This window comes from Gavia stellata, chromosome 14, assembly GCF_030936135.1.
Source record: "Gavia stellata isolate bGavSte3 chromosome 14, bGavSte3.hap2, whole genome shotgun sequence".
In the NCBI taxonomy this organism is placed as follows: domain Eukaryota; kingdom Metazoa; phylum Chordata; class Aves; order Gaviiformes; family Gaviidae; genus Gavia; species Gavia stellata.
Genome location: NC_082607.1, coordinates 18,377,162 through 18,404,973, shown reverse-complemented (window position 1 = coordinate 18,404,973; position 27,812 = coordinate 18,377,162). Strand labels below are relative to the sequence as shown.

General features: G+C 38.0%; 1 protein-coding gene across 2 annotated transcripts in view; it reads left to right on the top strand.

Annotated features, from left to right (window-relative positions):
* The first annotated feature begins 2,142 nt into the window (after positions 1-2,142).
* Positions 2,143-27,812, top strand: part of TENM1 (teneurin transmembrane protein 1) — a 254,046-nt gene continuing 228,376 nt past the window's right edge. For both annotated transcript variants that reach the window (XM_059824549.1, XM_059824548.1), the window contains exon 1: positions 2,143-2,359. In XM_059824549.1, the coding sequence (XP_059680532.1) occupies positions 2,143-2,359 (217 nt within the window). The remainder of the gene's footprint in view (positions 2,360-27,812) is intronic.

Here is a 27,812-nt window from a genome sequence, read left to right as displayed (position 1 = left end):
AGGCAGTAATAGGCACTGTTGGCAAATAACAGTAACTTATATAGGCAAATAGCTTTCGAGAAGTAAATTGTGCTTATTAGTAACTCATCTACAGAAGCATCTTAACACCAACTTGATATGGTGTGATCAAGCCAGAGCACAAAAACTTGTGTTCTTTGCTGAAGCCCCATGACACACTTGTCAGCCAGCTTTAGTCTCTGGCAGTCTGGCAGCTCCTTAGTTTGTCTTTTTACTTCTCTCTCTCTCTTTCAAAGAGTGTTTTATTGACTTGGGCATATTCAAGCCCCCTTTGTTGAGTAGGAGATGTGAACTGCATATTTTTTATATTTTTTTTTAAATGCTAGATCTCTTTATCCAGGTGCTATTTGTTTCTGAAGAGCTATTCCATCTCAGGTTAAATGATTGGATGAAACTCCCTGAGATTTTGTGTTTCAAGCAAAGATGTTTCTTTAACCTCTTTCTCCAGGTAGCATCCTGAAACATGGGGAAGGGAAGGCACGCACTCCCTTCCTCCAGGTGTTACTTCTGCCGTAGTGGTCTGTCTCCCTTCCTGCCATCCCTCCAAGGGTTCTGTGGGCCTGGATTTTCTTCTTCCATTCCTGTGTTAGAAGCCTTGTTCCCTCTTCACCCCATACACAGTGTTTTCCACCCTTGCTCCGGAAGGTGGTCCTTTCAAAAGTGTTGGGAGGACACACAAGCAGGAGATGAAGTTTTGCTATGCTGGAACACAGTGACAGCCACCATCAGTTGTTTCTCAAAAATTCAGACAATTTCAGAAGTTAAACTCATCTCTAGAGCTGACTCACAAGAAGTGCTTTCTGTGGGGTTTTTTATATTTCCTTTTGTGTGTTTTCCCTTTTTCTGTGGTTGCTTTTGGAGATTCATATTGTATACTCACAGCTGGCAATGTATGGGGTTAAAAGTCTTTGTTGCAGATGGGAAATAGGCTAGTACCAAACTGGGTATTAAACTTACTTCCCTCTGCTGCTGACCTTAAAATCATTAAGAAGCTGTGAGCAATTGCTTTTTAATTAAGCAAAATCTCTTTTAATTTCTATGGTTTTGGTCTTCTAGCAATAATATTTACAGCTGCCTTCTTGTTACATTTCGTTTTCTAGGTTAATAGCATCTGTTAATCCAAAAAAAACCTCCACAAACTTATTTTAACAGAGCTCCCTGTTTGTGAACCATGCTGCTGTAAAAGGTGTGTCATAACCCCTGTTATTTCGTTGCAGAGTTTGCTTTAAAATTAATGATGGAAACAGCTTCATGAAGGCAAGGTTACAGGACAAGTGCGCCAGTTGCATGTGCAGCTGTAACCCACTTGATTTTAATGATATTGGGTTTGAACATCATTTTAATGACATACAAAGCTGCAAGCTGCAGTTTGGAAGTTTTCATTGAGGATCAGTATAGCCCCCATGTTGGTACGAGTTTAGACAGGAGATGTAGAGAAAAAAGGGGGTTGTACTGCAGGGTAGAAGCTTCTTCCTGTCGAAATGTCCACACAATCTCAAAGGAAAACGTCCATTTCTGAACCGTCGTATGCTCTCGTAGAGTAGCAGTGTGGTGTATTTTTGGTTTTACCAAGTCTGGTGGTTTTCTAAAGTAGGAAGTCTCTTATTTTTGGTTAAACATAGTTTAATTTACAGCAAAATGCTTCAAGAGGGTGAACTTTCTGTTTTCTAGGCTTCGTATTTTAAAAGATACAAAATATTATTTTCACTTAAGATGAATATGCATCCCTTTAGATAAATAGTAACTGTTCCGTATTAGCTTTAATGCCAAATATAAGGTTTTGTAACATATTTTGTGCATAAGATACAGTTATTGCTTGGTCTATAGGGATAGTGCTTAAGGTTTGGGTTTCTTTTTTTTTCTTCAAGTTGCTGTTAATTCTGTTTTTTAAAAGTAAAACAGTAAAATAAGACATGTTCAGATTCTTTCTTGGATTATAGTGATATTAATACAGTTTAATTGGTTTATATCAACTAAAAATAAAAGTGAGCCTTTGTGAGCTAAATTTATATATGGTGTCTGAAATGGATTATTGGTTTTTTGTTTTGTTTTGTTTTTCCAGGACTCTTTCCTTAAGGAGTTCCAGTTGCTTGTTTTCATGACTTTGAGCCTATTTAATCAGAGATGGAGCAGATGGACTGCAAACCCTACCAGCCACTGTCAAAAGTTAAACATGAAGTGGATCTAACTTACACAAGTTCTTCAGATGAAAGTGAAGATGGGGGAAAGCAAAGGCAATCTTATGACTCAAGAGAAACTCTGAATGAATATAGCCAAGAGCTAAGACTTAATTATAACAGTCATAGCAGAAAAAGAAAAACCATTGACCAGTCCACACAAGGTAAAGTGTTTATTTTATCTACTAATTATGGCTATTACTTTCTGTTTACTAACTGTGAAACAATACCATGTCATCAGCAGACAAGCAAACATTTTGTTTTCAAGCTCTTGTAGTGACAACCCACTTTTTACCTATTTTTAACCATACCGTAATATCAGAAATTTAGGAAATATTTTTTTGAAGTAAAATTGCTTTGCTAGCAGGGTGGACTGACTGGTATTTGACAACCGTCACATGATAGCTATGGATAAATATTTCTTTTGTAGTAGCTACTCTTCTTACTAATGTTGACTGATTAATTATGTACTACCTTTGCATATGTCGTGTGCATTTTGGTGTAGAATTAACGTTGAGGTTGTAGGCTATCTCTGCATGTGCTTACAAAGACTATGAATGAATTCAAATGCAACAATTCTCTTAACAAAATTTCTAATCATATAAATAACCAAGTCATTTAAAAACTGAAGATAATTAGTGTGTTGTAAGAAAAAAGCCACCAGTTAAGTTTCTTTTTTAGCCTTTTGCATGATACGGACAGAAGTCTAGGACAAATATTTAAGAGCTTATGACGGTTGAGCTGAGGTTAGGAAAAGCTGCTGTTTGGTTAGAGATAAAAGCTAAAGACGAAGACTAAAGAAATGGAAGGAAATGAGCAGAATTTACTGCAGCATTCCCTGATAGACCGCTGCTCTTGGAAACCCACGTGCTGCATTTAACACACTTTGTACAGACAAGTGGCTATTCTGTTGCCTTTAGGTCTGTCACAATTTCGGTCAGGATGTTGGGGCAGGGGGAATACTTTTAGGAATCGGAGTGTGTGTCAGAAGCCGCAAGAGTCCTGTCCCCTTAAAAGTAACAGCAACAGGGTTTCAGGGGCGTCACTCCCTGCTCTTCAAGGAAGTCGTTAAACTGATCCATTAGAGTGTGGCCAGTACTTCTCAGATAAAAATTCTGGTACTTTTTAAAAAAACAAAAACCACAAAAAACCTCAACAAAGCAGCCCAATCCCTCACTGCTCACTCAAAAAAGCCTTCCCCAATTTTCTGAATATTAAAATAATTTTCTTTTCTTACAAGAAAATAAAAAAATAGGCTTTTTGAAGCTGGAAAATTTGTCTCCTCTGTGATGTGTAAATTAATGCAAAAATTAGAAGAGCTGTGCTACATAGCTCTTGCAGCCTTTTTGGTTCTACTGCAGATACTTTGAATCAAGTTACTTTCATAACACTGGTGTTGTCTGAAAATACCTATAATTCACGAGATAAATAATACCTAGCTGCCAGAGATAGCCTCAATCTATGTACATATATTCCCTCCAAAGCGTTATAAAAGTGCAATATTGGGAAAGAAAAAGTCATGAATACAGATTTCAACAAAGTATTGTATAGAAAACTTGACTTACGTGTTTGACCCTTTATAAATGACTTGATCTTGAACACGTTATGAGAGTTTGGTTAACTAAGATATGGCTATATTGTTGTAACTGGAGAGGATGTAAATGTACTTGTAGGTCTACTTAAAGCAAATACCCCATTACTGATAACTGTGGCTATGAAAGCATAACCTCTGCATTGACCTAGGCCTCTGAAGAGCTCACTGTTTGCAAAGCTTTGCTGCTATTGGCATTCGTGTTAGCTGTAGCATCGCTAGCTTGGACTCATATAAAAGGGTTGCAATCAGTCTATTGCAGGCATAAGAAATCAGCCTGTGTGTCCTATGTTGAATTTATTCTTCCAGAACAGTGCCTCTAAAACCAATCGCATTAATAATTTTGGAGAAATGGTCAAATTAGTGTGTGTTTCTGCAAGAAGTTGTCAGGCATGAACTTACCTCACCTATTCAGGACTCGCCTGTTAGGAATGAGATTTATGCTTGCACAGACCAACAAGTATTTTACACTCATGTTGTAAGATGATTTTATTGGAAATATATGCCCCAAGATTTTTCCATTCAAATTAATTTTTATGAGATACTGTATGAATTTGCAGATCTTCTATTTTACAAGCATTGGTATTTTTCTTCTTGGAAGCAATACAAACTTGTACTGCTTCAAACTGCAGTATGAGGCTTGATGTCCATGTTCATAGAAAATCACTTAAAGCCTCTACGGTGGTTTGTCAATATGCAGGGCAGCGCTTAAATACTTGCTTACCTCTAGGCACCTTCTTTCCTGAATTGTCTAGGTCAGTACATTATTATTTAATACCTGCTGCTTGCTTTATTGTGTTATTGAGCATAAAAGTGTTTTTAAAAACAGTATGGAGTTGAACTTTGCTTGTTGTGCTAGAAATCATAGTTTTCCCCTGTGACAAATTCAGTTTTGTATAACTGAGTTAGTAATTGCAAGGCTAAGTATATCTGTTCGCTTCCCAGGAATTCATCCCTATATCTTTCTAGTGATTTAAATCATACGTTTTTCCTCTGCCACAAATTAAACCTAACTGTTTGGCCTGGCAAGCAACACAGATTTGAAATATAAAACTAGTTAAGCTCAAAATTCAAGCAAGAGCAAAAAAGTTTGTAAAGCTGAGTGTAAAATTTCAGACTTCAGCCAGAGTTTGATTTGATTACAGTTCTAGTGTGTTATTTCCAAAAGGACGTCAGGTTTCATGGTATGGGGCCTGGCAGTTGGAGAGTTCTTGGTGATTCTTGGTAGTTGCTCAGTCAATACCAGAAAAAGATCAGGTTCAGTTTTGGACTCTGAATCTGGCATAAATCCATAAAACTGTAAATGGAATTTGTTTTAAAACCATTCTTTTCTAAAATTCCTCATCAGAACCTTTAACAAAGTCTCTCTCGTGTGTGGCACATCTTTGAAATATAAAAAAACCACCAAAAAAATCAAAACCAAAAACCCCACAGCACCCCTTTTGAAAGAGGATTGTTCTGCAAGGAGAGCGCTGTACCATGCTGTTGCTTAAGACTATTCCATAAAAAAATTCTATGTATTAAAGCTAAAGGGGCATGCATGGTTGTATGCCCAGGCAGTGACATACTATTCTTCTCTAGCTACAGCTACAACTGAAATAGCACCCTGTACTTAATGCATGATGGATTAGTGGATTGCACAGTGAGGATAAAATCCATGAACTTCATTCATGAAAGGTGTGAGAATAGATGAGAAAACAGACATATAGTAACAGTCGTGAATGAAGTGATAATGATGAAGGGCGAGATAGCAAACAAACGAGCTCTAATGATGGAATGTGAGAAGAAAATTATTTCAGAATAAAAAAATTAATAAAGAGAAGCTTATGAAAGGAACAAGTGTAGGGGTATCTCTACTGATCTAGTTAGTTTTGTGAAAAGAATCACCAATTTACATGTTTATGGAAACTGGAAGAATTTGTATTGGCTACTTAAGCATGGTAGGTTATATAAATGAGACTGGGCAGTCATCTGAATTTTGTAAATAGCTTCAGAGTAAAATATGATTTATTGCTCAAAATACTGATATATCTCAGCAATTTCTGTGAAGTTTTCTGTTATGAGCAGTTTGACTATTTCATTGTTACTATCAGTATTGAGGATTTATTTCTATGAAAACTTTAAATTGAAATCTGAGATTATGTAAAATATTACGCATGGGTATTTATGTGTTTGCATAAATAGACAATCTGTATAAAGCAGAACTCTACATGGCATGAACTCAAACGAAACATTTTCAGAGTTCTCAAATGCATCCTACAGAATTGAATAACACTTAGTATTTTGTGAAACATTTTTTGTGTCAAAGTTTTGTTTGAAAGGCCGTGTGATCTTGCAAATTACAAAAAATTTTGTTTTAAAGATTTAAAACAATACCCGAATATAGAATACTTAACTGCTTCAATATTTTTGTACTCCTTACAATTCCTGAAATTGCATCTCAAATCTTAGTCTTCAAAGAGGAATGATTCACTGGTTGGTTTCACATGTCTTATAGATAGGAGTATGAAAGAAGAAAAAAACAAAACAAAATAGGAAGTACTGAATTAATCTATTAATTAAGCAATGATTTCTAGGTGTTATTCTTGAGGTCTAGTACTGACGTCCCTCATGGAGAGTCCAGTGCAAGATAAATTGTGTCTCTGGAGTTATTTGCCCCAGAAACTTGTAGTTATCTGACAATTCCAGATTTAACAAATAACACCACAGACTGTTTCAAGCTGCACTAGGTTCTACTGGCCTAACAACTCAACGTGAGTAGACACAAAACTCTCCTGACAAAGTGTCATTGACTCCTGAAGAGTCAGTGCTGATTGCATAATGTGTACGTCTTAGAAGGCATTCATAGTCACTGGAATGTTCAAACTCCTGTTTATCTGTAGAGACGTAAATCTACAATATCTCATCCTGGCAAGAAGATCTTAGGAAGTAAATTCCTGGCAGACCCAATATCATATAGTTTGGCGATATTGACAAACATAGTAAACTAATTCTTGGAAGAATTGGTAAACACAATGTTTTGTACTTGAAAGAGATGGGATAGAATTGGCAGAAGTCGTCAGAAATGTTGTTCTGGCTAGGAAACTCATTGATGGACCTGGCTGTGAGGAAAAAAGTTCTCGTAGTTTAACCATACATAGATTGCACTTCTAGCTTATTTGTGACATGTTTACATCATTAGAACTGTTTTCTTCCATAGTTTTCTCAGTTTCCACCAAAGTAAATATGTAAGGAGCTGTGCTTTACAAATACTGGCAATACCAAAAAGCTTTATAGCTTTTAGGTTAATTGTAGATTTGTAGAAAACACTAGTTTAGAGGAACGAATTCCTGATAGGATAAGCATCTGGGATTGAGTCACTGGCATGATAAAGTTTATTGATTGTTAGCAATATGAGCATATGGCGGTAAATCTCTGGTTAGACAAACGTGTATTTCCTGGCAAGATAAATATATTGAACTGCATTATGGGCAAGGCAAACTGGAGTTATTCCTAGCAGAAGGATCCAACAGCAAATATTTTCTGGTAAATCTGTGTGAAAAAATCAGCATTGCTTGTATTCTAGGAAATGACGTTTTAGAGTGCTTCACAAAGCATTGACCTTTTCTGCTTTTAGTCCAAGAAGTAAGGAAAACTTTTTTTTGTAGGACAAAAGCTGCAGATTGGTAACATAGTAAATGTGTTTTGTAGAGAAGGCATATAAAATTATCTTTAGGAGCAATAGGTAAGCAGATCCAGCTAAATGTTCAAAGTTGTCCTTGAATGATCTTGGCTTCATTCCTTTGGCTTCAGGAAGAGGCCTGGGTCACAATGTGAGAAAGCTGTGCTCTTCAGCCTAAGGCCACTTCTCTTTCATCCTTGATTTTTATTTTTTTTTACCTTAGCGCTGTTGCCATCCGATTCTTATTTCTGCCCTCTGTTGCGTTCTAGCAATGGTGAGGATACGTAGGCAATAGAAGCGTTCCAGTGCTGAAAAGCACTTTCTTTCCCTGGAAAGGAAAAACTACATGTGGGGTGCAGAAATTGGCGGTCTGTTTTGTTATGCTTTAAAGTTCAGCAAATTTGAGCTTATCAGGAAGGAAGATTTAAACACATGTAACTCTTAACATCATATGACCAGTCAAAACCAGTTTTACTTCTCATCAGGTTGCCCAGAGAAGCTGTGGATGCCCCAAGCCTGGAAGTGTTCAAGGCCAGGTTGGACGGGGCTTTGAGCAAGCTGGTCTAGTGGAAGGTGTCCCTGCCCATGGCAGGGGGGTTGGAACTAGGTGATCTTTAAGGTCCCTTCCAACCCAAACCATTCTATGATTCTATGATCACAAACATAAGTATAAGGTGTGCTGATAAGCACTGATAGGAAATTGTCCTGTCAGGAAAATGTCATGGTGGTTTTTTGTTGTCTGTGAAGTAGCAAAAGATTTTTACGTAATAGCCATATTCTCCTCTGATTTCAGCATTATGTAAATCCATTCAGGGCAGCAGATCTGCTTTGCATCTGTACCAGGGCCATGGAGAGTTTAATCTGGGCTGTATATAGGCACGTGCTTTTTGTTTCAATTACTTTATTTTTAAATGATGTGTAAAGGTAAATAAGCCCATCTTTATTATCTTGTCCCCTTAATCTGTTATGTGTAACACTAGAATAATACTCCAGTATACCACAAGCTTGTGGTCTTGAGAGCCCTCCCAGAGGAAGCTGATGCCAACAGAGCGGTTGTGATTTTTCATCATTTTAGTAGAGATTTGGAGCAATTACCTGGGTAACTTTAGGACTCTGTGCTTTTAAACTTCCACAAAGGGCAGTTAATGAAGGGAAAAATTTTATCGGGGGCATCCCCAAACTCTTGGTGATATTAAGAAGGTAGAGCTGAAATACTATCAGTGCGAACCTGGGGTCGATGGAATAGGGTAGAACAGTTCAATATAGCTCTACCTGCTAGTTGCGTATTTTGGAGCCTTTTCCAGTAGTATTCATGTGATAAAGCCTATCAAAATAAAGACTATTATAATGGCTATTTATTGACATGTAAACAGGGCATGGTAAAATGCATTTTTTATGTTTGCAGCTGGAGGGGAGATCATTAGTTTTGAAAAGGACAAGAAAAAATGTAAAATGAAAAGAAAAAGTCTCTCTTTAAAAGAACTACTGCTATGCAGGCTGTTAGAAATGTGGTAGTTTGGAACTCTTCAGCTGGGTAGTTATTCATTTCTCTTGTTCCCGGTGTTTTCTTTATGATGAGATTTGTGGGTTAGTGAAGGATGGGAATTTTTTTTAACCTTAAAGCTGCATAATTTGTTCAGAGCTGTATATTGAGTTGTTGTGGAAGGTGATTGTAGCACAGTGGAATGAAGCATTCCTGAGTTCTGGGAGAGGAAGGTGGGAACAGGCTGATTACAAAGGAAACCATTTATTTTCGCAAGCACTTTTCTTGAAATTCTGTAATTTAAGGAAGAAAATACAAAAATAACATAGAAGACTTCTGGTAACATACTATTACTAGACAGGGCTTGTATCAAAACTGTTGAGGTATTTTGTATTATTAGAATCTTTTTTCACTTTTTTGAAAATGCCAGACATGTAAATTTTAGACTTTTAATGTTGTCTACAACATTATTTTCCTAATTTTAGAAAATCTTCTGAGAACTTAAGTTAAGCATGTTTTCTACCTGCATACTTTAGAGCAGGGACTTGAAGCGTGATGAAGAAGTGATGTCTGTGTAAGGGCACACAATACACCCCTCGTACCGTCTCATGAAAGGGACTCAGCTTTCAGTAAAGGGTGATTTAAAGGTCCTTCAGATTTCTGGGCTGTATACTAGTGGAAGGAAGCGATAGCTAATAAGCTCCGTCTCCTGCTGCTGTACGTTACACCATCTGGTCTGAGTGTTTATGAGCTTCATGTTGTCCAAAAAAAATTACATATGAAGCAGAGTGAAAGACTCCACACTCCTAAAGCTTTCGTGCATTGCCTCCTCCTGTATTCCCTTGCAGAAATAGGGATTCCTGGTGTGCTGTGCTGGGCTTTGTTTGGCTAGTTGTGTTCTAATCACGGTGATGTTGCTGTCTCCCTGAGAAAAACAGTGATGAGCAGTTCCCTGTGGCTTCCTGGACTGCAGCCTTCTCCTCTGTGTGGGGAGTTTCTGCAGACTCTAAGGAAAGGGAAAGCTGCACTTAGCTTCAGACCCCCTCTGGATATTCTTTCTTGATTTGCCAAGTAATTGGAAATTTCTCTCCTTGGAATAATTGGTGTGAGGAAACTGTACGTTTGTGGCTTCATTTAAAATCTCACGGAGGGAATTCTTTTCCTTCCCCTCATCAAATCAAAATACATGAGCAAACTCATTGTGCAAAGAGACTCTTTTCCCGCAAGGCTGCAGTGGGTGCTCCCTTCCTAGATCACAACTGTCTTACAAAAGCTTGTAACCTGCTGTCACCATTCCTGTAATGCTGCTTCCAATCTTACAATATCTGCCATCATCTCAGTGAGAAAAATGCCTTGTGTGATCAAAAATAGTTTCATTCTCATAAGTAATTCTTTTGATTTAAAAAGTGAATATCCAAGAGAGGGGAAAAGTGAGAAAAAAACTACTGAGAAAGGAAATAAACTAGAGAAGGATCACAGTGCATTTCCAATCCCCTGCTAACAAATCTCATCTAAGGAATTAAAAAAAACATTCTCCAAATGTTACACAAGTTTAACAATCCATTTGTCAGTGTACAGATAAAAACGAGAATCCTAATTTCCATTCTTTTCTCTGAATCATCAATTTTCCATGGTGTAAAATGCCAGAAATCATAGAAATAAAAATCAGAAGGGGGAAGTAACCCAGCTGGTGTAACAGAAACTGAGATACAGCAATCCTTACAGTAACCTGTGTCCAATACTAATGGAAAATCTGCAGCAGAGGCTTAAACTTTTGAATTAATGTTTTGGAATTCTGTTTGTCAAAGCCTGAAATTATATCTGTAAAATGTTCTTGCTATATTAATAGAGCCTTTTCCTATAACACTTGAAAGTGCCCAAGAAGATCTGTCTTAAGTTAAAACCAAGATATGAACAAACATCAAGACAGAGTGACGAAGCAAGTATTACAGAACATGGGAACCAGTGAACAGTGCACTTGTCCTACAAGCCATTTTAATAGATATACTCTTGCTGTGTCTTTTATGTCACTCTTTTTGAAACAAAGAAGAGCTCTCTTACTTTCTCGAACTAGAAATCCAGTTTGCTTATCTTCATTTATAGAGCAGCTGCTGAAACAAAATAACATTTCTTCCCAGGGTTTCTCAATTATGTATCTGTCAGAAGATTTTGTACCTCTCAAAGTGAAGAACTGTCAAGAAGTAGCTCAGTGAGTCGATGACATTGCTGTGTATCTGGATAAACAGCAGGGTGGGTGTATCCTAACTCATTTAGAGCTTGAATTAGTTTTTCTGTTGAGAATGACTCAAATACTTCTGAACTTAGTTTTATAGGTTTTTGTGTGAAATAAGTTGTGAACGTGATTTCAAATCTACGGTTCTCCTTTCAAAGTTTCAGTTTTATTGGAAGCTGCTCAAAAATCAGTTTCCTGCTGACTGTCACTCATTAGGAATGCTTTGCAAGTGGATGAAGTATCTTTAGCTCAGGCGGAAAAAACAGCATAGAAGGAATAAGGTAAAGTTTAACACCAGCAGACCGATTCTTTCACCACCCCCAAGCACCAGTTATATAACAAAACGGGGAATACTGAGTAAGGTTGATATAGTCACTTCCAGCTGTAACCTCAGGAAAAATAGTCTGAGGACCTAGAAAAGTCACATACCAAAATATAAATTGTTGCTGTGAAAATCACCAAGAGATTATGAAGCCAGTGAATTCGAATGATAATATTAGCACGGTGCCTAATGAGACATGAATGTTAAGTTTTGTAAAATTTTTGAAGGATTAACTATGCTTTATTCAGTATTAATGTACTGGAATTCATAACTGCTATAGAAGTTGCATCTGTAAGAAAGAACGTTAGCAACTGGACTGTCTTAAATGTTGTGCTCGGAAACAGACTATTACAGAAGCCCTGGTCTTTTTTTCTGATAACTGAAAACAGTAGTATCTGAAAAGCTAGATTCAGTGTTGCCACTGACTTAATTGACATTAAGGTGCTTAGCTTCACACATCATTCTTGAACTGCCAAGAAAAACTCAGTCATGGGAGCCAGGACAGTTACCGTGCCTTACAGACGAGGGGGACCTGTAGAGGAAGCTGGTATTAGCTAAAGAGAAGCAGCATCAGGTTGTGCTGCCCATGGGCCCTGGAAGTGGGACAAGTCTGTCTTTGAGACTGAAGTACCAAAAACACCCTTCCTACATACCTGGGAGTGGAGAAGAACCTCGACCTCCCTGCTGTTAGCACTTTCTTACCACAGAAGTGTCGTGTGAACTGTGTAGAGCTTTCCTTGCAAAGAAACAAAATGGGAAGTGCTGTATTTCATGATTCAGGCATTGTATGTATCACTTTACTAGTAAGGCACCTTTCCTGGCATTAAAATAACAGAAAACAAATAATAAAGAAGAGCGAATCAACTTTAAAAACCTAGACATGCTCAAGGTTATTCCACTTTCCTGTAGATGGCATTTCTAGACATCACAAAGCATGCATAACGGGACCGCGTGAACGTGCTCCTGCTGCCTTTTGGACAAGCACCAAGGCAATAGAAGTGGCCTGCTAGAACGGGTGGAATATCATCAGTCCTCGCGCTTACAAAAATGTGTAGTGTTTGCTGTTAGAAGGCTACCAGAGCAGGAAAAATTAGTGTAATCTTAAACATGGACAAAAATTCATTGGAGGTTCATGAACTGTTCTGCAAAACCTCTGTTAAGAAAATCGACTCTGTAGTTAAGCTAACTGAGGTTGATCTATTTTTATTTTTACCTGTTTTTTAAATTTATTTGAATTTTAGTTCTCCCACTGAATGGAGAATTCTTTATTCACTGGGTTTGCCACACTCTTTCTCACTAATTCATACATAATTTAAGATGACTTCCATTCAAACAAATGAAGATGCATTGGTCTAAAAGTGACCTAAGTAAGGGAATAAATGGCCCAATGTGCCTAAACTACATGATTTATCAGAGGGTTTTATTTAAGCTTTCTAACAGTTCTCCAATATTGATGGTTTTGGCTTCCTGGTACAGATGTACAGCTCCTATGAACAGCAACAGAAGCAGCAAAATATTTGCCAGAAATTCTTAAGACTCCCTTGCTTCTAAATATTTTAATAGGATGAAAGTGGTTGGTGTTTAGAAGTACACAAAAACTTGAGCTCTTCTTCATTTTAAATTACAGAGCAAAGATTATTCACATATGATTTTCTTAACAGCAGAATGTAATAAAATCTATCCTAGAAGTAAATTTTGTTATGTGGAAAAGTTATAGAAAAGGAAATGCAGATAATGGAGCGAGTGGTCATTTATGGGCATGTTAATTTCTTAATTCATTCAATTTGTTAGTTATAATTTTTTTTCTAAGTCTTAAAAATGGAAGCTCACTTGTGCTTTCACTGATTAACTGTAGAATTTTCTACTTCTGGCATCATGCAAGAGGCCTGGATGATTTACTTCAGTATGGTTCACGAGAGAGGTAAATAACAAAAGTAAGCATTGGTGATAACTAGAAACACAACTAACAACACTGGTGCAGAAAAGATGTAGGTTTCTTTTTTCAGGCGTCTTTTTGTGGCCTGTGAAACATGCATGCACTTTTCTTAGGGATGAGAGTTTTTAAATTCTGATCAAAAAGCATCTTCAAATATTGTTTAAAGCATTTGCACTCAAGTCAGTTCAAACATATCAAACTTCTTCCTTCTTTTCAAGCACTTGCATGAAATTAATGATGTCTGCTAGCTTGATCTCTTTATCTCACCATCTATTGAAGAAAAACAATTCTGTAACTGGTTGATGGTGATCTTACAGGTCTTTTCCAACCGTAGTGATTCTGTGATTCTTATGCCACTGTCATCAAGACAAGAGAACTTTCTAATTTTTTTACAAAAATCATCTCAGGACACTGATTATGTGGTCGTCTGTAATGTAATTTTGCGACATACTTTTAATCCTTCCTAGTAACGGAATTAAAGAACTCAATTGTTACTTAAGAATTTTCAGTAGAAATCAAAGGATTGTATATTGCCGTACATAAAATTCATTATTCTGTTCAACTGAAGGCAGGAATTAATTTTAAAATTTCTCAATAATGTTTTCCTTTTGTTATTTCTGAGGGAGTTTTCATATTCCTTACTACAGATGTGTGTATAAATACAGAAGGGTATGCGTGCAGCATTGACATAGTGCAATACAAGTTCTACCTGCAGTACTTTAAAGTGCAATCTTGTACCCAACCCTGTTTAGCCCAGAAAAATAGCCAGAATTTTTTTCTGAGATTTCTTTGTGCATATGGAGATGCAGAATATTAAAGGAAATGCAGACATCAGAAGTGTGTGCACATGCATACGAACTTTAGCCTAATTTGGGGTTTTTCTTTGCAATTGGAGTCAATTACGAAGAGTTTAAATAGATAAATATTAGAAATGTTGTCTAATAGTTGCCCCCAGAGGTATTCCCCTGTGCTGCTCGGAAAATGTGTTAGTAATTTCCTCTCACTGTGGTTCCTTTTCTCATTTTGCACTTGGGGACGGATTACAAAATTCATTTATCTTTGGCTCTCTGGAAGGAAATGCAGAATTCATGAAGAGAAGGGCATGGTATGAAAAAATCCTTGTATTTCAATTGAGAAAGGAAAAAAGGAAATTATTTGCCTGTTCTTACTGGATAAATCTTCATTCATGTGAGCATATCTTGGATGACCATCTTGTCTATTACCAATTGTAAAAATAAGGATGAACACACAGTACCTATCTGCATTGACAGCACTCCTCCTCCCATTGTGACTGCCGTCACAAAAAGTGTATCTTTGTTCCTTTAAATATATTTCTTTTCTTCTCCTGTGTATCCAACTTTCCTGAGTCAGTTCTATATTCAGTAATATTTAGTGAGTTCTAGTGAAAAAAGTAAAATGAGCAAGAGTAATAAATTTACTGGAGTATCTGTTTGCATGGTCTTGTGGAGCACAACACAGTTTAATGTCAGAACGCACTCAGCTTGTGTTTGTGACAAAGGACAAAGCATACCCTTCACCTCTCCAGTTAGCACAGGCAAAACTTTCAGCATTATACTACTTCTACAGGTAAAGCTGAAACTGAATAGACTAACGTAGACATCTTTATTCGGGAATGCATTATGCTAAGACAGTATTTTGATATACTGCTTGGTGGTTTTCATTGCTTCTTCAACATTTCAACTTAGCTTGAGGAATTTTCTAAGATATTTTGGGCGTTTTATTGATCTTAAAAATTCATTTCCCAATGGTTAAATTCCTTAATAAATTAATGCATTAATTTCTATGGGTTTGGGTTTTTAGTCTTAGGAGAAACTATTTGACAGGCAGTTTTGTATTTTGCTACGGCCTTTGGATTAAGACTGTTTCTTTTCTGTAGATTTTTTTCTGTGAGGATACAGGAGAAAATCAGTTTTATATTTCTGCTTACGGATGAAAGTATGAAAAACACAGGTCTGTTTTTAATACTGATTCTATATGCAATCAGTCCTTTGACTTCGCTAGTCATACTACTGTAAATCAGAAAATAATCTTTCTGTCTTTTAACAACAAAAAAGTACATTAAAATTAGGTATTGTAGCATGTGTCAATACATAACCTTGAGTAGTGTTTTGTCAGAAGGTGGTTTTGGAAAGGAAATATTTGTAGGATTTATTTGGTTGGGTTGGTTTGCACACAGATTCTCAAAGGATTAATCGAACTGTTGATTCTAGGGATACAGTTCTTCCTGGTATCAGTGAGAATTATGCTTATAGGTGTGACATGAGTTTAAGCAGATATTGTAGTAGTGATTACTTAATGTTTGCAATTAATTGTTGGCTATTGATCTGTAGAGTTTAGGTGTTTGGGGAGAAGGATGCTAATAGTTTGCTTTTATTCTATGCTCAGAAAATGAATCTGCTTTCAGGGAATTAAAAAAAACAGACTACTTCCTGCAGTATTTGTCCATCTTTATGTCCTAGCTGTTGGATTGGACTTTTGAAGATCTCACTGATGCATGTTTTTAAAGTATGTGTTGGCTCCTCCCCACACTTTTACTGCTTTAATGGTACTATCCAGTATTAAAGGTTGGCCTGCTTCCCAGGGACGGCACAGGGGCAGGAATCAGTGATCGCTCTGGTCGGGGGGCTGGATCACACCTGCCTTCCGTATGACTCTAGAGCAGTTGTACAGATGGTGATACACCGTGTGTACCTTTACCACTGCCTTCACCACAGGATAGGTTTAGTTACTGTTACTCACTTAAATACCACTCGTTTGTAGTTAAGGGTTGTCATAGCTTCACTCTCTGCTGCTTTGGAGCCAGAAGATACGGTAGTGTTTCCTTTTTCCTTCATTGTCCTGTTGGACTCCTCTCTGTGTTCTCAAGTCTCTGTTACCCCATGTAGCTTTTCAACTCATTTTGGTCATGAAAGGAAAGGTCCTTCAAAACAGTCCCGTCTGCTTTCTACATTGCTTTTTTAAAAAACATCTGTGAACTTCTGGCATGCAAATGTTTTCTTTTAGTTTTCTTTTTTTCTTTCCTGTCTGATAACATGCATTAAAAAAAAAAGCTCATAAATAAAGTTAAACTCTCCTACTGCAGTCCCACTGTGGTGGCCATTATGCTTTTGGGTGGGTTGCCAAGTCTTCTCTTCAGCTAGCCAAAGGCTTGTGCCACTGGAAAGAAATTGGCAGAGACAGACTGTACCTTTTGAAATGGCTGCCTCCGAAAATTTTTATTACTTTAAGCAAGCAAGATGTTCTCTGACAGGAAAAGATTTTGGAGTTGTGGAGAAAAGGAAGGGGGTGGCATTGGATACCTCAGTGCTATTTACTTCTTGCACAAATAATAGCAGTAGTGCATTTATTGGAGTAGGGCTGAGCATACCTTCAGGGAGAGAAGAGCGATTTAGCTAATTTTCAGCTCTGTATTTAGAAACGAACATAGGGGATAGGTCTGCCTACTGCAGGCTGTTTCTCCAGTTCATGAATTCCTGGCGCCCATCTGCGTGTCATACAGCTGCACTAGACCTCAGTACAAAGTGAGCCGTGTCTGCTTTGGCCAACTTCTCCCTAACATTATTCCCACTCTCCAGTGAAGTATTATTCAGCCTTGAATTCACCCATGTGATGAATATTCATTTCACAGATAATTGTTGTCATCCCTGAACAGCTCCACTCAAATAAACCAAACTTCTCACACCAGCAATCATTTCTGCCACTGTTTTGGCAGCAGGAAGCTTATGGTTCCTCAGGCTTTAATAATGCTCCATCATCTGTGGTATCAGATTTGGGTCAAATGACCATGGTGAGGGTTAGAAAAATCTTCCGTTATACAGCGTTTGAAGTTTTAGGAATTAGAAAAGAGGCACGTGCCGCTCATCTTTCCCTGTGCTGCCATAAATCCCACACCTGAGTGTGGGGTAACAGCACAGTGGCCATAAACAAGGTGCTGCTTTGCTGTAACTTGGTGCTCCAATTTAGATATCTATTGTGATCAATTGAGCATTCAGACATCATATTTCGGTATTTTCAAGTTTTTCTCAAGGATTGTAGTTACTAAAAGAAATCTCAGTCCTTAAATTGGCTATGGTAATGGATTTATCTAGACTGCCAATTGAGTGGAATAATGTTGCTAGTAAGTACCCATATTTCAGTTTAATTTTATGATCTTTTTAGAAGACTTATATGCATAAAATATATTTTAATGGCTAATAAGCCCTACTAAAGGAGAAAAAAGGAACATAAAGGCTGTTTTCTTTCTTTTGTGTAAATATTATTATTAAAATGAATAAAACTGCTAAATAAAAAGTAGCTGCAATAACAGCGGTAAGATCAGTCAGTGTCTGCAGTGGGTAGAGTTCAGTAGCAGATTCTCTGCAAGTGAGGTATTTACTGATTTGGTGTCTTTGGCAATATTCAACACAATTTTACAGTGTTCGTATCATTATTCTGTAAAAATTAGCCTCCAAACATGCTTAACAAATCTGCCTGTTATAATTTCAGCAAACTAGTCTAAGCAAAAAGACAACTGTATTAAACAGGAAAATACTGACTTGTGAAATTTTATGGCCAGTATCTCTTAAGTTTTTCAGTAGCAGTGCATCAACAGGCTGCTTCTCATTCAGTGTTTTGTTTTCTGCCCTGGTGTCCGTCCATTCATTCCTTGCTCTTTATACATTCCTCACTTTGAATTGAAATAAACCAGGGAGATGTGGGAAGGGCACAGCGATGAGGGATGTACATACTCTTCTGAATGTGTGTGTTGTTGACAAGATGGTTCAAATGAGTACTTTTTATTAGACTGGTGAAAATAGTTCTTTGTCCTATGTTCACTTTCTTCATTGCTACACAGCAGCTCACTGTTCATCCCTCCTGGTTTTGAGTCGTCCTCATGTTCAAACCCACTGAGTCTAAGCCCTTCCTTCCCTCCTTCCCCCTCCACTGGGAGCTCTGTCATTAAAAAATGTCGGCTCCTAATTCAGTGCTCAGTTCTTCATGTGGTTGCCGAAATAGGAATCGAACTAGTTTATAAGAGTTCCATCTGATTAGAGTCGAGTCAGAGAGGATCTTGCTATGTTTATAGAGAGAAATGATTTAAGCTCCTACAAACAAATGTGGGTTTTTTCACTCATAACCACTTCTGGATATGCTGCTTGCATCCTTTGCCAGTTGTCCTCATCAGCTGTGCTGTTCATTTCCCATTTGTTCTGTCACTGCTGTGTCTAATATCAGACACAGTACGGGATGGTGCAGCTCAGGAAATGGAGAAGCAGCTGGTAGGGAAATGAGACAGCACCAAATGGTGGATAATGTGAAAAAAGGCAAAATCCACATGCAATTTGTACCCTATGGGGGAACTGTTTCTTGTGAAGACTCTGAACTCTGCAGGTTTGCATGAAACACATTTCATAGGAAAAAGCAATGGAAATGAACTTTAAGGACTATTTAAAACATAAAGCTGTCTGCTAGAAGAAACCTTTGTACAAAAAGATATTTAGACGTTTCCTTTTTTTTTTAATCTGAAAACAATTCCTTACATAACTGGATATTGGCTTGTATTTTTTCATGATACTTCCCCCCCCCCCCATGTGAAATAGTGTTAAGTCAAAATTGTGAAGTTTATAGATTTTTTTTTTTACTCTTTTTGGTTTGTTTGGTTTCCCCCTCCTTAATATAATGAGTGGATGTGTGAACTGTGCTTTTTGGTATATGAAATAGTTGCTGCTACAGTCCTTCCAGAATGGCTAACGGTAGAGCTGAAGTGTGTTTTTATAGAATAAAACCAAAAGAATTGAGACACTTAATGCTCCTGTAGCGGTCTTGTTCTTAGATCGCTAGCATGATTCAGAATTGCTCAGGTGCAGAATAGGGCCCTCTTCTTCCTGTCAAAACACTTCTGTCTGTGATGTGCATTAAAGCACATAAGGGTTATCTAAAACAAAGGTATATTTCTTTTTTTTCTGGTTAGCTATGGCCTTAGTGTTTGCACAGATTCTTTTAGCAGTATATATAAACGTCTTTGAACATGGTTTAGTCCACAGTTGCTCTCATTTTTGCTTGAATCTGGTATTTCCCTGAAGTCTCTGTTTTGAGTGCTTTCTCCCTTATGTGTCCCTTTTCTGATCATGGCTTAATTACATTTTAAGTGCCTTCTGTGTTACTGTCTCCACCACCTCAATTAGTCCACCTCACCTGTGTGAATTTTTTAATAAGGAGACACAAAGTATTTCCAGCAATACAGAACGTGAGCTTTGCTTATCTGCCTATGGCAAGCTTTCCTTCAGGGCGTGGAAGGGTTTACAGGGTCACTGTAGGCTAATCTGTTAGTGAGATATCTTGCCCTTTTGGTTTGATTTATTTTCTTTGGGTTGGAGTTCTCTCAGCTGCCATGGAGGCTCGTAACTTTGGCTCTTGCCAAGCATCGTTGATCAAGAAGCTTCGCAGAACCAACAATTATGGTGAGCTCACAGGCTTTCAGTTGCCCACTGCTGCAGAATACAAGGTACGTTAGCTGTGAAGAAAGCTACCAGTGTGCATCTTCTATTCCACAAATAAAATGTCTCAAAGGCAGATGCTGGAAAACTTGAGAAGCAATTTTTACGGGGAACGCTAATACTGTGGGTAATTCCTCCTGTGTTTTTCAGTCTGTTAAGACCCAAACAAATCATTTCATTTTCTAATTTCCCTTTTCAGGATTTGTCTAACAAAGTTCTGGAGTTAACAACTTCTAGCTATCTCATGTTAGGTATTGAGCCTCCCAACCATCTTTATACACATTAGCAATACCAATATATCCACTTATTTGATGATTAAGGGGATTTGGTTTTAGTTGTAGACAGTCAACATTACCTGTGATTTGCACTAGAAAGAGCAGGTGCCTGCCTGCTGATTTTCAAAGGTGAGCAATCACATTTCAATGCTTACCAGTCAGTGACTTGTTATTTCCCAGGTATCAATTATATGGCTGTGTCTGTGAGAAAGATAAAAATGCTATGTGATTAAATCAGAGGCTGGAGTTTTCAAAGTCAGTGACTAGAAAAGCTGCTAAAATGAGTATTATATACCTAAATAAGCCACTTGGTGTTTTAAAATAATTAGAACTCACATTAATAAAGGGCAAGAAAATGAAAGAGTTCTAGAGCTGCAAAAAATGTAGCCAAGAGCTCCTACCCACATAAAAATACTGGACTTATTTCTTTGTGTAGTGGCTGTGTTCCCAAAGTTTGGATAAATTTTGATGACACATCGTGGGGACTCACAGCACTTGTTTAAACTCCATGAAAATGTACAGAGGTCTCTTGATTTGGTGTGCTTTGGAATTCTTCTCATACTTAGTTCCCTTTGGTGCAGCACAGGAATGATGGTGCTACTTCCCTTTTCTGGAGCTCTATACCAAATCGTGAGATGGAAAATTTTGTACGTACCGTATTACATGCTTAGAAACTTTATTATGCTGACACAAATGTCTCAGATTTTAGTCTTTCCTTGGTAACCATGATGTACATTTTAAGGTAAAATATGTTTTAAGAACTGTTTATTTAACTTTAATAATAATGATGCTGTGTGCTATTTATTGATGTAAGATTACCACAGTGTATTTTCTGGGGATGCACACCTGGAATGACTCCCCTGTTTTCAGCTGAGTTACTTTGGTGCATCTTGATGATACAAAACCAAAAATGTCCCCGTTCTGTAGTTGCTGAAACAGAATGTAATAGTCTTTATAATTTATATAGTTACCCGTAGAAATATAGTGTAGGAGAAATAGTATCTGGAAATATTAGAAAACCTATTAAAGGTCTTGGAAGGAAATTAGTTAAACAGTTGAAAAATAGTTACTGTGATTGTATGTATCAAAAATAAGATATGCAAACCCAATTATTTCCATTAAATTGTTTGATATTATTCAAACTGCAGTAGAGCTGACCTTTAAGTCTGAACTACTGTTACTGAAATCCCTTTGGTAAAGTGAACACTTGAAGAAGGAAGGGAGCAGAAGTGGTCAGAATTTTTTGAAGGCCATTTAATCTCCCATTTCTTGATCAGATGGAACATTTGATGACAAACCCCTCGAGTTTTTTTGGGGAAGAGGGGTTGTTTGACTGACAAGCTGTATCCCCAGTCGGCTAATCAAATGGAACGGATGTGCCAAGTTGTCTTTCATATGTTCTCGTTGATGTCAGGGTGGCAGCTGGATGTAATTGGGTGTGAGTGGAAGTACTGCACGTGCTCTCGCTCTTCCTTGTTCCAAGATTAAACTGAAGGGTATATTTGTTGGTCTAAATGTTACTTAGCGGTTCAATCTAAATTGAAGAATATGCTGCATCCATAGTAGATGTTAATTTATTAAGATCATGTAAGATCATGTCCGCCACATGTAAATTTTTGAAAGATCTGGAAAAAAGAAAAAAAATGTGCAAATATGTCCAGCCCTGATCTGAAACAGGGCAAAGTCAAACTGTTTAGCCATCCTAGGGGGTATCTTGCAGTCTGAGTTGATTTTTAGGTTTTTTTAGTAGAAAAAGTGGTTACACACTAAAAAATGGTTAGTGAATTTATGGGGAAAAGGGAATATTTTAACAGTGAAAAAATCAATTTGTGGGTTGGATTTTCAAAATCATGGAAACAAAGTTGGATTTCCAGTTTTATTGTTGGGGCATAACCTAGTGTCTCCTGAAAACCTCACTGAAGAGATGGTTTTAAAATGCTTCATAGCGCTCTGTGTTCCACGATAGCGGTCTTGCCAGCAGCCTTTGCTCTGTAGGAGGACTCTGATACTCTTCATTAAGAGCCCTGGGCAACCTGATCTAACTTGGCCCTCGTTTGAGCAGGGGGATGTGCTGTTGACTGCCAAAACTCCTTCCAATTTCAGTTATTGTAAGATCCTACAAATTCTCTATTTGTATACTTCTGTATCTATGTTTATGTATATGTAATATTTCACACACATATGTGTGTCTGTATATATATACATAAAAAAGCAAGAGAAAGAAGTATAAAATCAGGTGTAGTATTCCGCAGATGTTAAAACATCCCACCAAGAAAACAGTGGATGAAAATTTCAAATTTTGGCTCCATTAGAGAGTCTTTTTAGCTGTGGGTTCTTGGGAGAGGTAGGAGATGTACTTTCGGGATTGACAGCGTTTGTGGTGTTGATCCCCAAGGTCTGAAGAGGCTGGCTGGCAGCCTGTGTGGATCTGCTTGCTGTGACCAGCAGACTTGGTGACCCTGCAAGCTTGCAGACTGGGATTTGTCAAGTTTTTACCTGAGTAATCAGAAAGGGTCAAGCGTTTATGTTTCCAAAGTTATATGTAATACTTGTTCTGGTTCATTATGCTTCCTGACTTCCCAAAAATCACAGCAAATAGTTCACCCTTCAAAGCCCGGAGTGTCTGTCAAGATTTACAAGGATATTCAGTCTTGCTGCTGCTGCCTTTTATCTCTCACTAGCAGCTTTTCCTCTTTTGATTTCTGTTAGCCATTTTCTGCTCTGGATTTCTCACAGATTCACAACAAAAAGGAAAGAATACATATGCTAATCCTGTCTGAGGTTTGTTGGTTTGGAGGGGGGCGATTGCTTGCTTTGAATCTCTTGTTCCTGCTTCACCTTTTTCCATCCAGGCCCAGCCACGTGCTTGGGGCTGGTGGAACATGGAACAAGCAGCACCCTCCTTCTCTACACACTATTTGCCCAAATGTCCCGGTTGCTTGTTAGTTTTCCTAACCCTTCTGCTTGTGGAGGTTTGAGAGGAAAGTAAAGCCTTACCTATTCATTTCTGCAACTTACTACTACAGCAAGAGTAATTGCAAAAGGTAGAATACAACATAGATCTACTGTTCACATACAACCTTCTTAGAAAGCCCCTGAGATGAAAACAAACCCAGGCAAATGCTAAACAGAATGTCTCACGCGCTGCCTTGAAGGTGGCTTCGCCCTGGCTCTGGCAGGCCGCCGGGGGGTGAGGTGGGGAGGCAGGAGTCGGGCTGCGGGGCGTGCTGCTGTGCCGCTAGGCAAGAGGCACACAAAGCTGAAGGCAAGAGCTTCTTGCTGAGAGCAGCTCGTGGGACCTCGCACCCCACGAGAGGCTGTTGCTCCTGTTTTCCTTGCTTCTGTGACGGCAGCACCGTGACAGCAGAGTCTGGTCTTTGTGCTCTGACGCACAAGGCACTGTTCTGCTTGTGCTGTAAACACGCAAGGTGATGCTGGTGACCGCCTTATACATCACCCCATCCTTTAAGGGATTTTGCCTCTAGGTGCTTAGACCTCTCTGCAATACCTGCAAATACTTTTTCCTAATTTTCAGTATTTGTAACGATTTGGCAGTTGGAATGTGAACAAGCGCAAGCCTTGCAGAAGCCTTCTCCTCAGTTGCGCTGTTCCGTATCTGAAATACCTCATTCACTGAGCATTCGCTGAAACTGGCACAGGGTGATACAAACTGCCTTCCTCCGCTCCAGCCTCCAGCCTCCCTCTGTTTGCTGTCCGCCCTCCATTCATGTCACTTCAAAGGAAAATGGGTACTAGTATCCTTGATACTCTCTTAAGCAATTTTAAAATTATGTTAGAGCTTCGTAGTTTTTAGTGAAAGTTAAGGTGAGGAGCTGAGTTACTCTGTGACATTCTTTTTGAGCAGTGTCTGTGGTCTGAGTGCCTCAGGTCTGTTGGATATCCCATCAGTAAAGGAGAACGTTTCCGGTAAATCTCTGTTGATAGCAGCTTTCTAAATGTATTTCCCTCATTACGAAGATACGCACTTGCCAGATGCTTACTCTGAGACAGTCACACTGACCTGAAACCTAAGTGCTACCTTCTTTACCTGGCCCACTGGCTTCATAGAAGTCACTTCCGGATTTACAGCACTGTAAATTAAATCAGACTTTAGACTTCTGGATTTTTGAATTGTTGCCTTCTAAAACCAAGTCAGTGAAATTTATCAAGATACCTGCTTTGTACATCTTTTATGTAAAAAAGGCTTTGATACTCATGTATCTTAAGTCAATGGTTCGACTAGAATTTTAAGAGAGAAACAATTTCAATATTTTTAGAAACAAAAGGTGTATTTTTAAAATATTTTATAAGCCAGAATCAAAACCGTCGGTAGAAATTAATTTCATATTTCCATCTTAAGTTCTATTAGAAAGTGATACCTGTCATGAAACCTCTAAGATTGATGTTTGAATGGAAGTGATTCTGCTTTAAATGTAACTACGTTCAGAAATTACTACCAGAAAAGCATCTCTGAGTTGAATTCAAGTTTGTAGGGATAAAGCAACAATCTGAGGGTAATTTCAATTTGAAGAATGTTAGTTTCCATCTTACACCCTGTTCAATAGTTCTGTCAGTCTTTCTTCTCTTAAGTGCCATGTAGACATTGAAACAAATTAGAACTACATCCTTAACGTGTAAACGTAGCGGACTAAAGCTAGCAGCACTCCACTGTTGCACACTCTGTGGTTAATCTTGAGGAAGAATATTTGTTCATATGAAACTCTTTCAAAGAGAAAAGTTAGCTAATCTGCTCTAGATAATTTCATTTATAGTTCTGCTGTCCTTCGTGAAAGTCTTATCCTGCTTGCCTTTTTTTTTTAAAAAAATAAAAACCTTAAGAAAATCTACAGGCTAAGGCTGTGGCTAGCTTTAATTTTGAAAATTTAATGACAAGAAGAAAGGATTCATTATCTATTTCTTCCCTGAAACACATACACAAATGCCAAAACTTGTAACTGAAAAATTATTTCAGAACTAAGGAACCTTTAAAATTCTTGAAAGAAAATTGTAATGCTTTTCTCTTAGAATAGAGTTTTTGGAAACAGAAAATCTTTTTTCTTAAAAATTCATTTCCTAATAGATTTTTGCATATGGAGAATGAAATTGTAATTGAATGTATTGTAAGACAAGCTTTTCCAAACTCTATTTCAACTGTAGTATTAGAAGAACTTCATTTATCCTCGCAAATGATACTGAGGTTCTTTCTCATCTGTGATAATTAGATTTTTTTCCTTTTGTCTTTAATAGGGTAGAGTTAGTGTGGTCATTATTTGAGATTAAGTAGGTTTCCTTTATCAGAAATTTAGGTTAAATGCTAACTCCTGGCATTTGCTATGGTTTTATAACTCTAAAATTAATTAAAGGAAAGATATTTATGAGTACCTGCAATAGAAATTTCTCTTTAACAGAATCTTGTGAATGGAATCCTGTGTTCAGTTCTGGGCCCCTCACTCCAAGAAGGCCATTGAGGTGCTCGAGCGTGTCCAGAGAAGGGCGACGAAGCTGGTGAGGGTCTGGAGCACAGTCTGATGAGGAGCGGCTGAGGGAGCTGGGGTTGTTCAGTCTGGAGAAGAGGAGGCTGAGGGGAGACCTCATCACTCTCTACAACTACCTGAAAGGGGGTTGCAGAGAGGTGGGTGCTGGTCTCTTCTCCCATGTGACAAGTGACAGGACAAGAGGAAATGGCCTCAAGTTGCACCAGGGGAGGTTCAGGCTGGATGTTACGAAAAAAGTCTTTCCTGAGGGAGTGGTGAAGCACTGGAACAGGCTGCCCAGGGAGGTGGTGGAGTCACCATCACTGGAGGGGTTCAAGGAACGTGTGGCCATGGCATTGTGGGACATGGTTTAGTGGGCATGGGGGTGTTGGGTTGATGGTTGGACTTGATGGTCTTACAGGTCTTTTCCAACCTTAATGATTCTTGTGATTCTGTGAAGTACTTTACCTCATAAAGCCCCACTTTAGGAATAGGAAAGGCTATAGCCAGCAATACTTAATATGTATTTGAACTTGAAGGATTAAATTCCTAGTCAATCTGATAATGACAGTATTTATTCCTAATTTAAACTGAGACCCACTGCATCCACATTGTAGCTCCAAAAGCCTTCTTTCTGGCATCTTGCTAGCTACTCTTGAAAAATGAAATCTGTAACATTAAAAATTTCCAGCAGTCTACAAAAAGAATAGTCCACTTCTGGGGAGAAAGTTTGTCTGTGTCCTCATAGGATCAGGATGATTTCCATGCAGAATTTGAGAAGTACATTTCCTTATTCAAGTTGATTTTAATAGTAATAAAAATAAAAATCAATATCTGAGAACTCCAGGAACATTTTTAAAAATAGGTTCAGTCTGCTTCTGCCCTCTTTCTTTAAGTTTGAAGAATTAGTCTGAAGAAGAGACTAGAAAGATACTTGCCATGAGGCATGGGTTGGAACCTCATCCTCTGGTTCCTCTGGGGAAGGACCTGAGGAATAAAGAGTTTCTTTCTTTCTCATAAATTTCACAAGCCGAAGGGTTTCCTGAAAGTGCCACCTCCTTTCCTAATCCCTTAGCTGCCGAATCTGCAAATTTCGTTAAACTCCTTAGTGTTATAGCAGACTCTGATTCCTCTTTTATGCCTCCTTTCTTTGTTATTACTGTTATTTTTAAATTTTTAGCATCTCTGGTGGTAACTGGAGATTACTGTAAGAAAATAAACTACGTAGATAAGGGAATGCAAGGAAAAGTTGAAATACAGTAAAAGAAAACATGTACAATACAATGCATTTTATATATAAGTATAAAAACCTCAAATGGTATCTTTTATGTGCAGATTATTTGCGTGTAATAGGTATATCAAATTTTTTTAATTAAAATAAATGCAACTGAGAATCTGCTTTGGGCTGTGATAATACTGTAATTGGTGATAAACATGAGATTTCTAAAGCAAATTAATAGTCAGTGTAATGTGCTTCTGCAAATTAATTGCTTTTTGGCTTCTTCCTCAATAATTTTCATCTGAATGGTTACTGAAGTTTAATGTCTTTGAATTATATTGTCCTAGGAAAGATGTGGCATGTTCTCAACATGGAAACAAGTAAGATCTTTGACTAAATGAAATGTGAACACACAAAGACATTCACAAAGTTATCTAGCAGGTTGTGTTACACGAACGACTTTATGAAGCAGCTTAAGATCTCTGCCCATTTAATTCTCAAGTCCAGTGTACAGCCAGTAAACCATGGTCCTCAGGTACCTGAGAAATGAGAAATTTTAAGGGCCATTGGACACACTGAATTTAACAGAGTGCTCAATAGCCCTCAAAATTTCTCGTTTAGGAGGGTGCATATGTATTACTTCCAAAAATGAATGTGAACTTCACTTTTCCCATTTGATTTACATTTCTTCCTTCCTTCTTCCCTCCCTCCCCCTCTTTCTCCGAGTCTCTTATGCCATGAGTAACTGGTCTGCCTTTGCTTCTCATTTAGAAACACATATAATACACTTGTCGATTAAACTATCGGCCTAAGTTCAGAATCTGAAACAAGATTCGCAGTGTAATACCGGAAAATCCCAAATGCTACGCCAACTTCAAAACTGCATGTTTGGAATGTTTTTTCCCCCCTGCATTCCCATTATCACT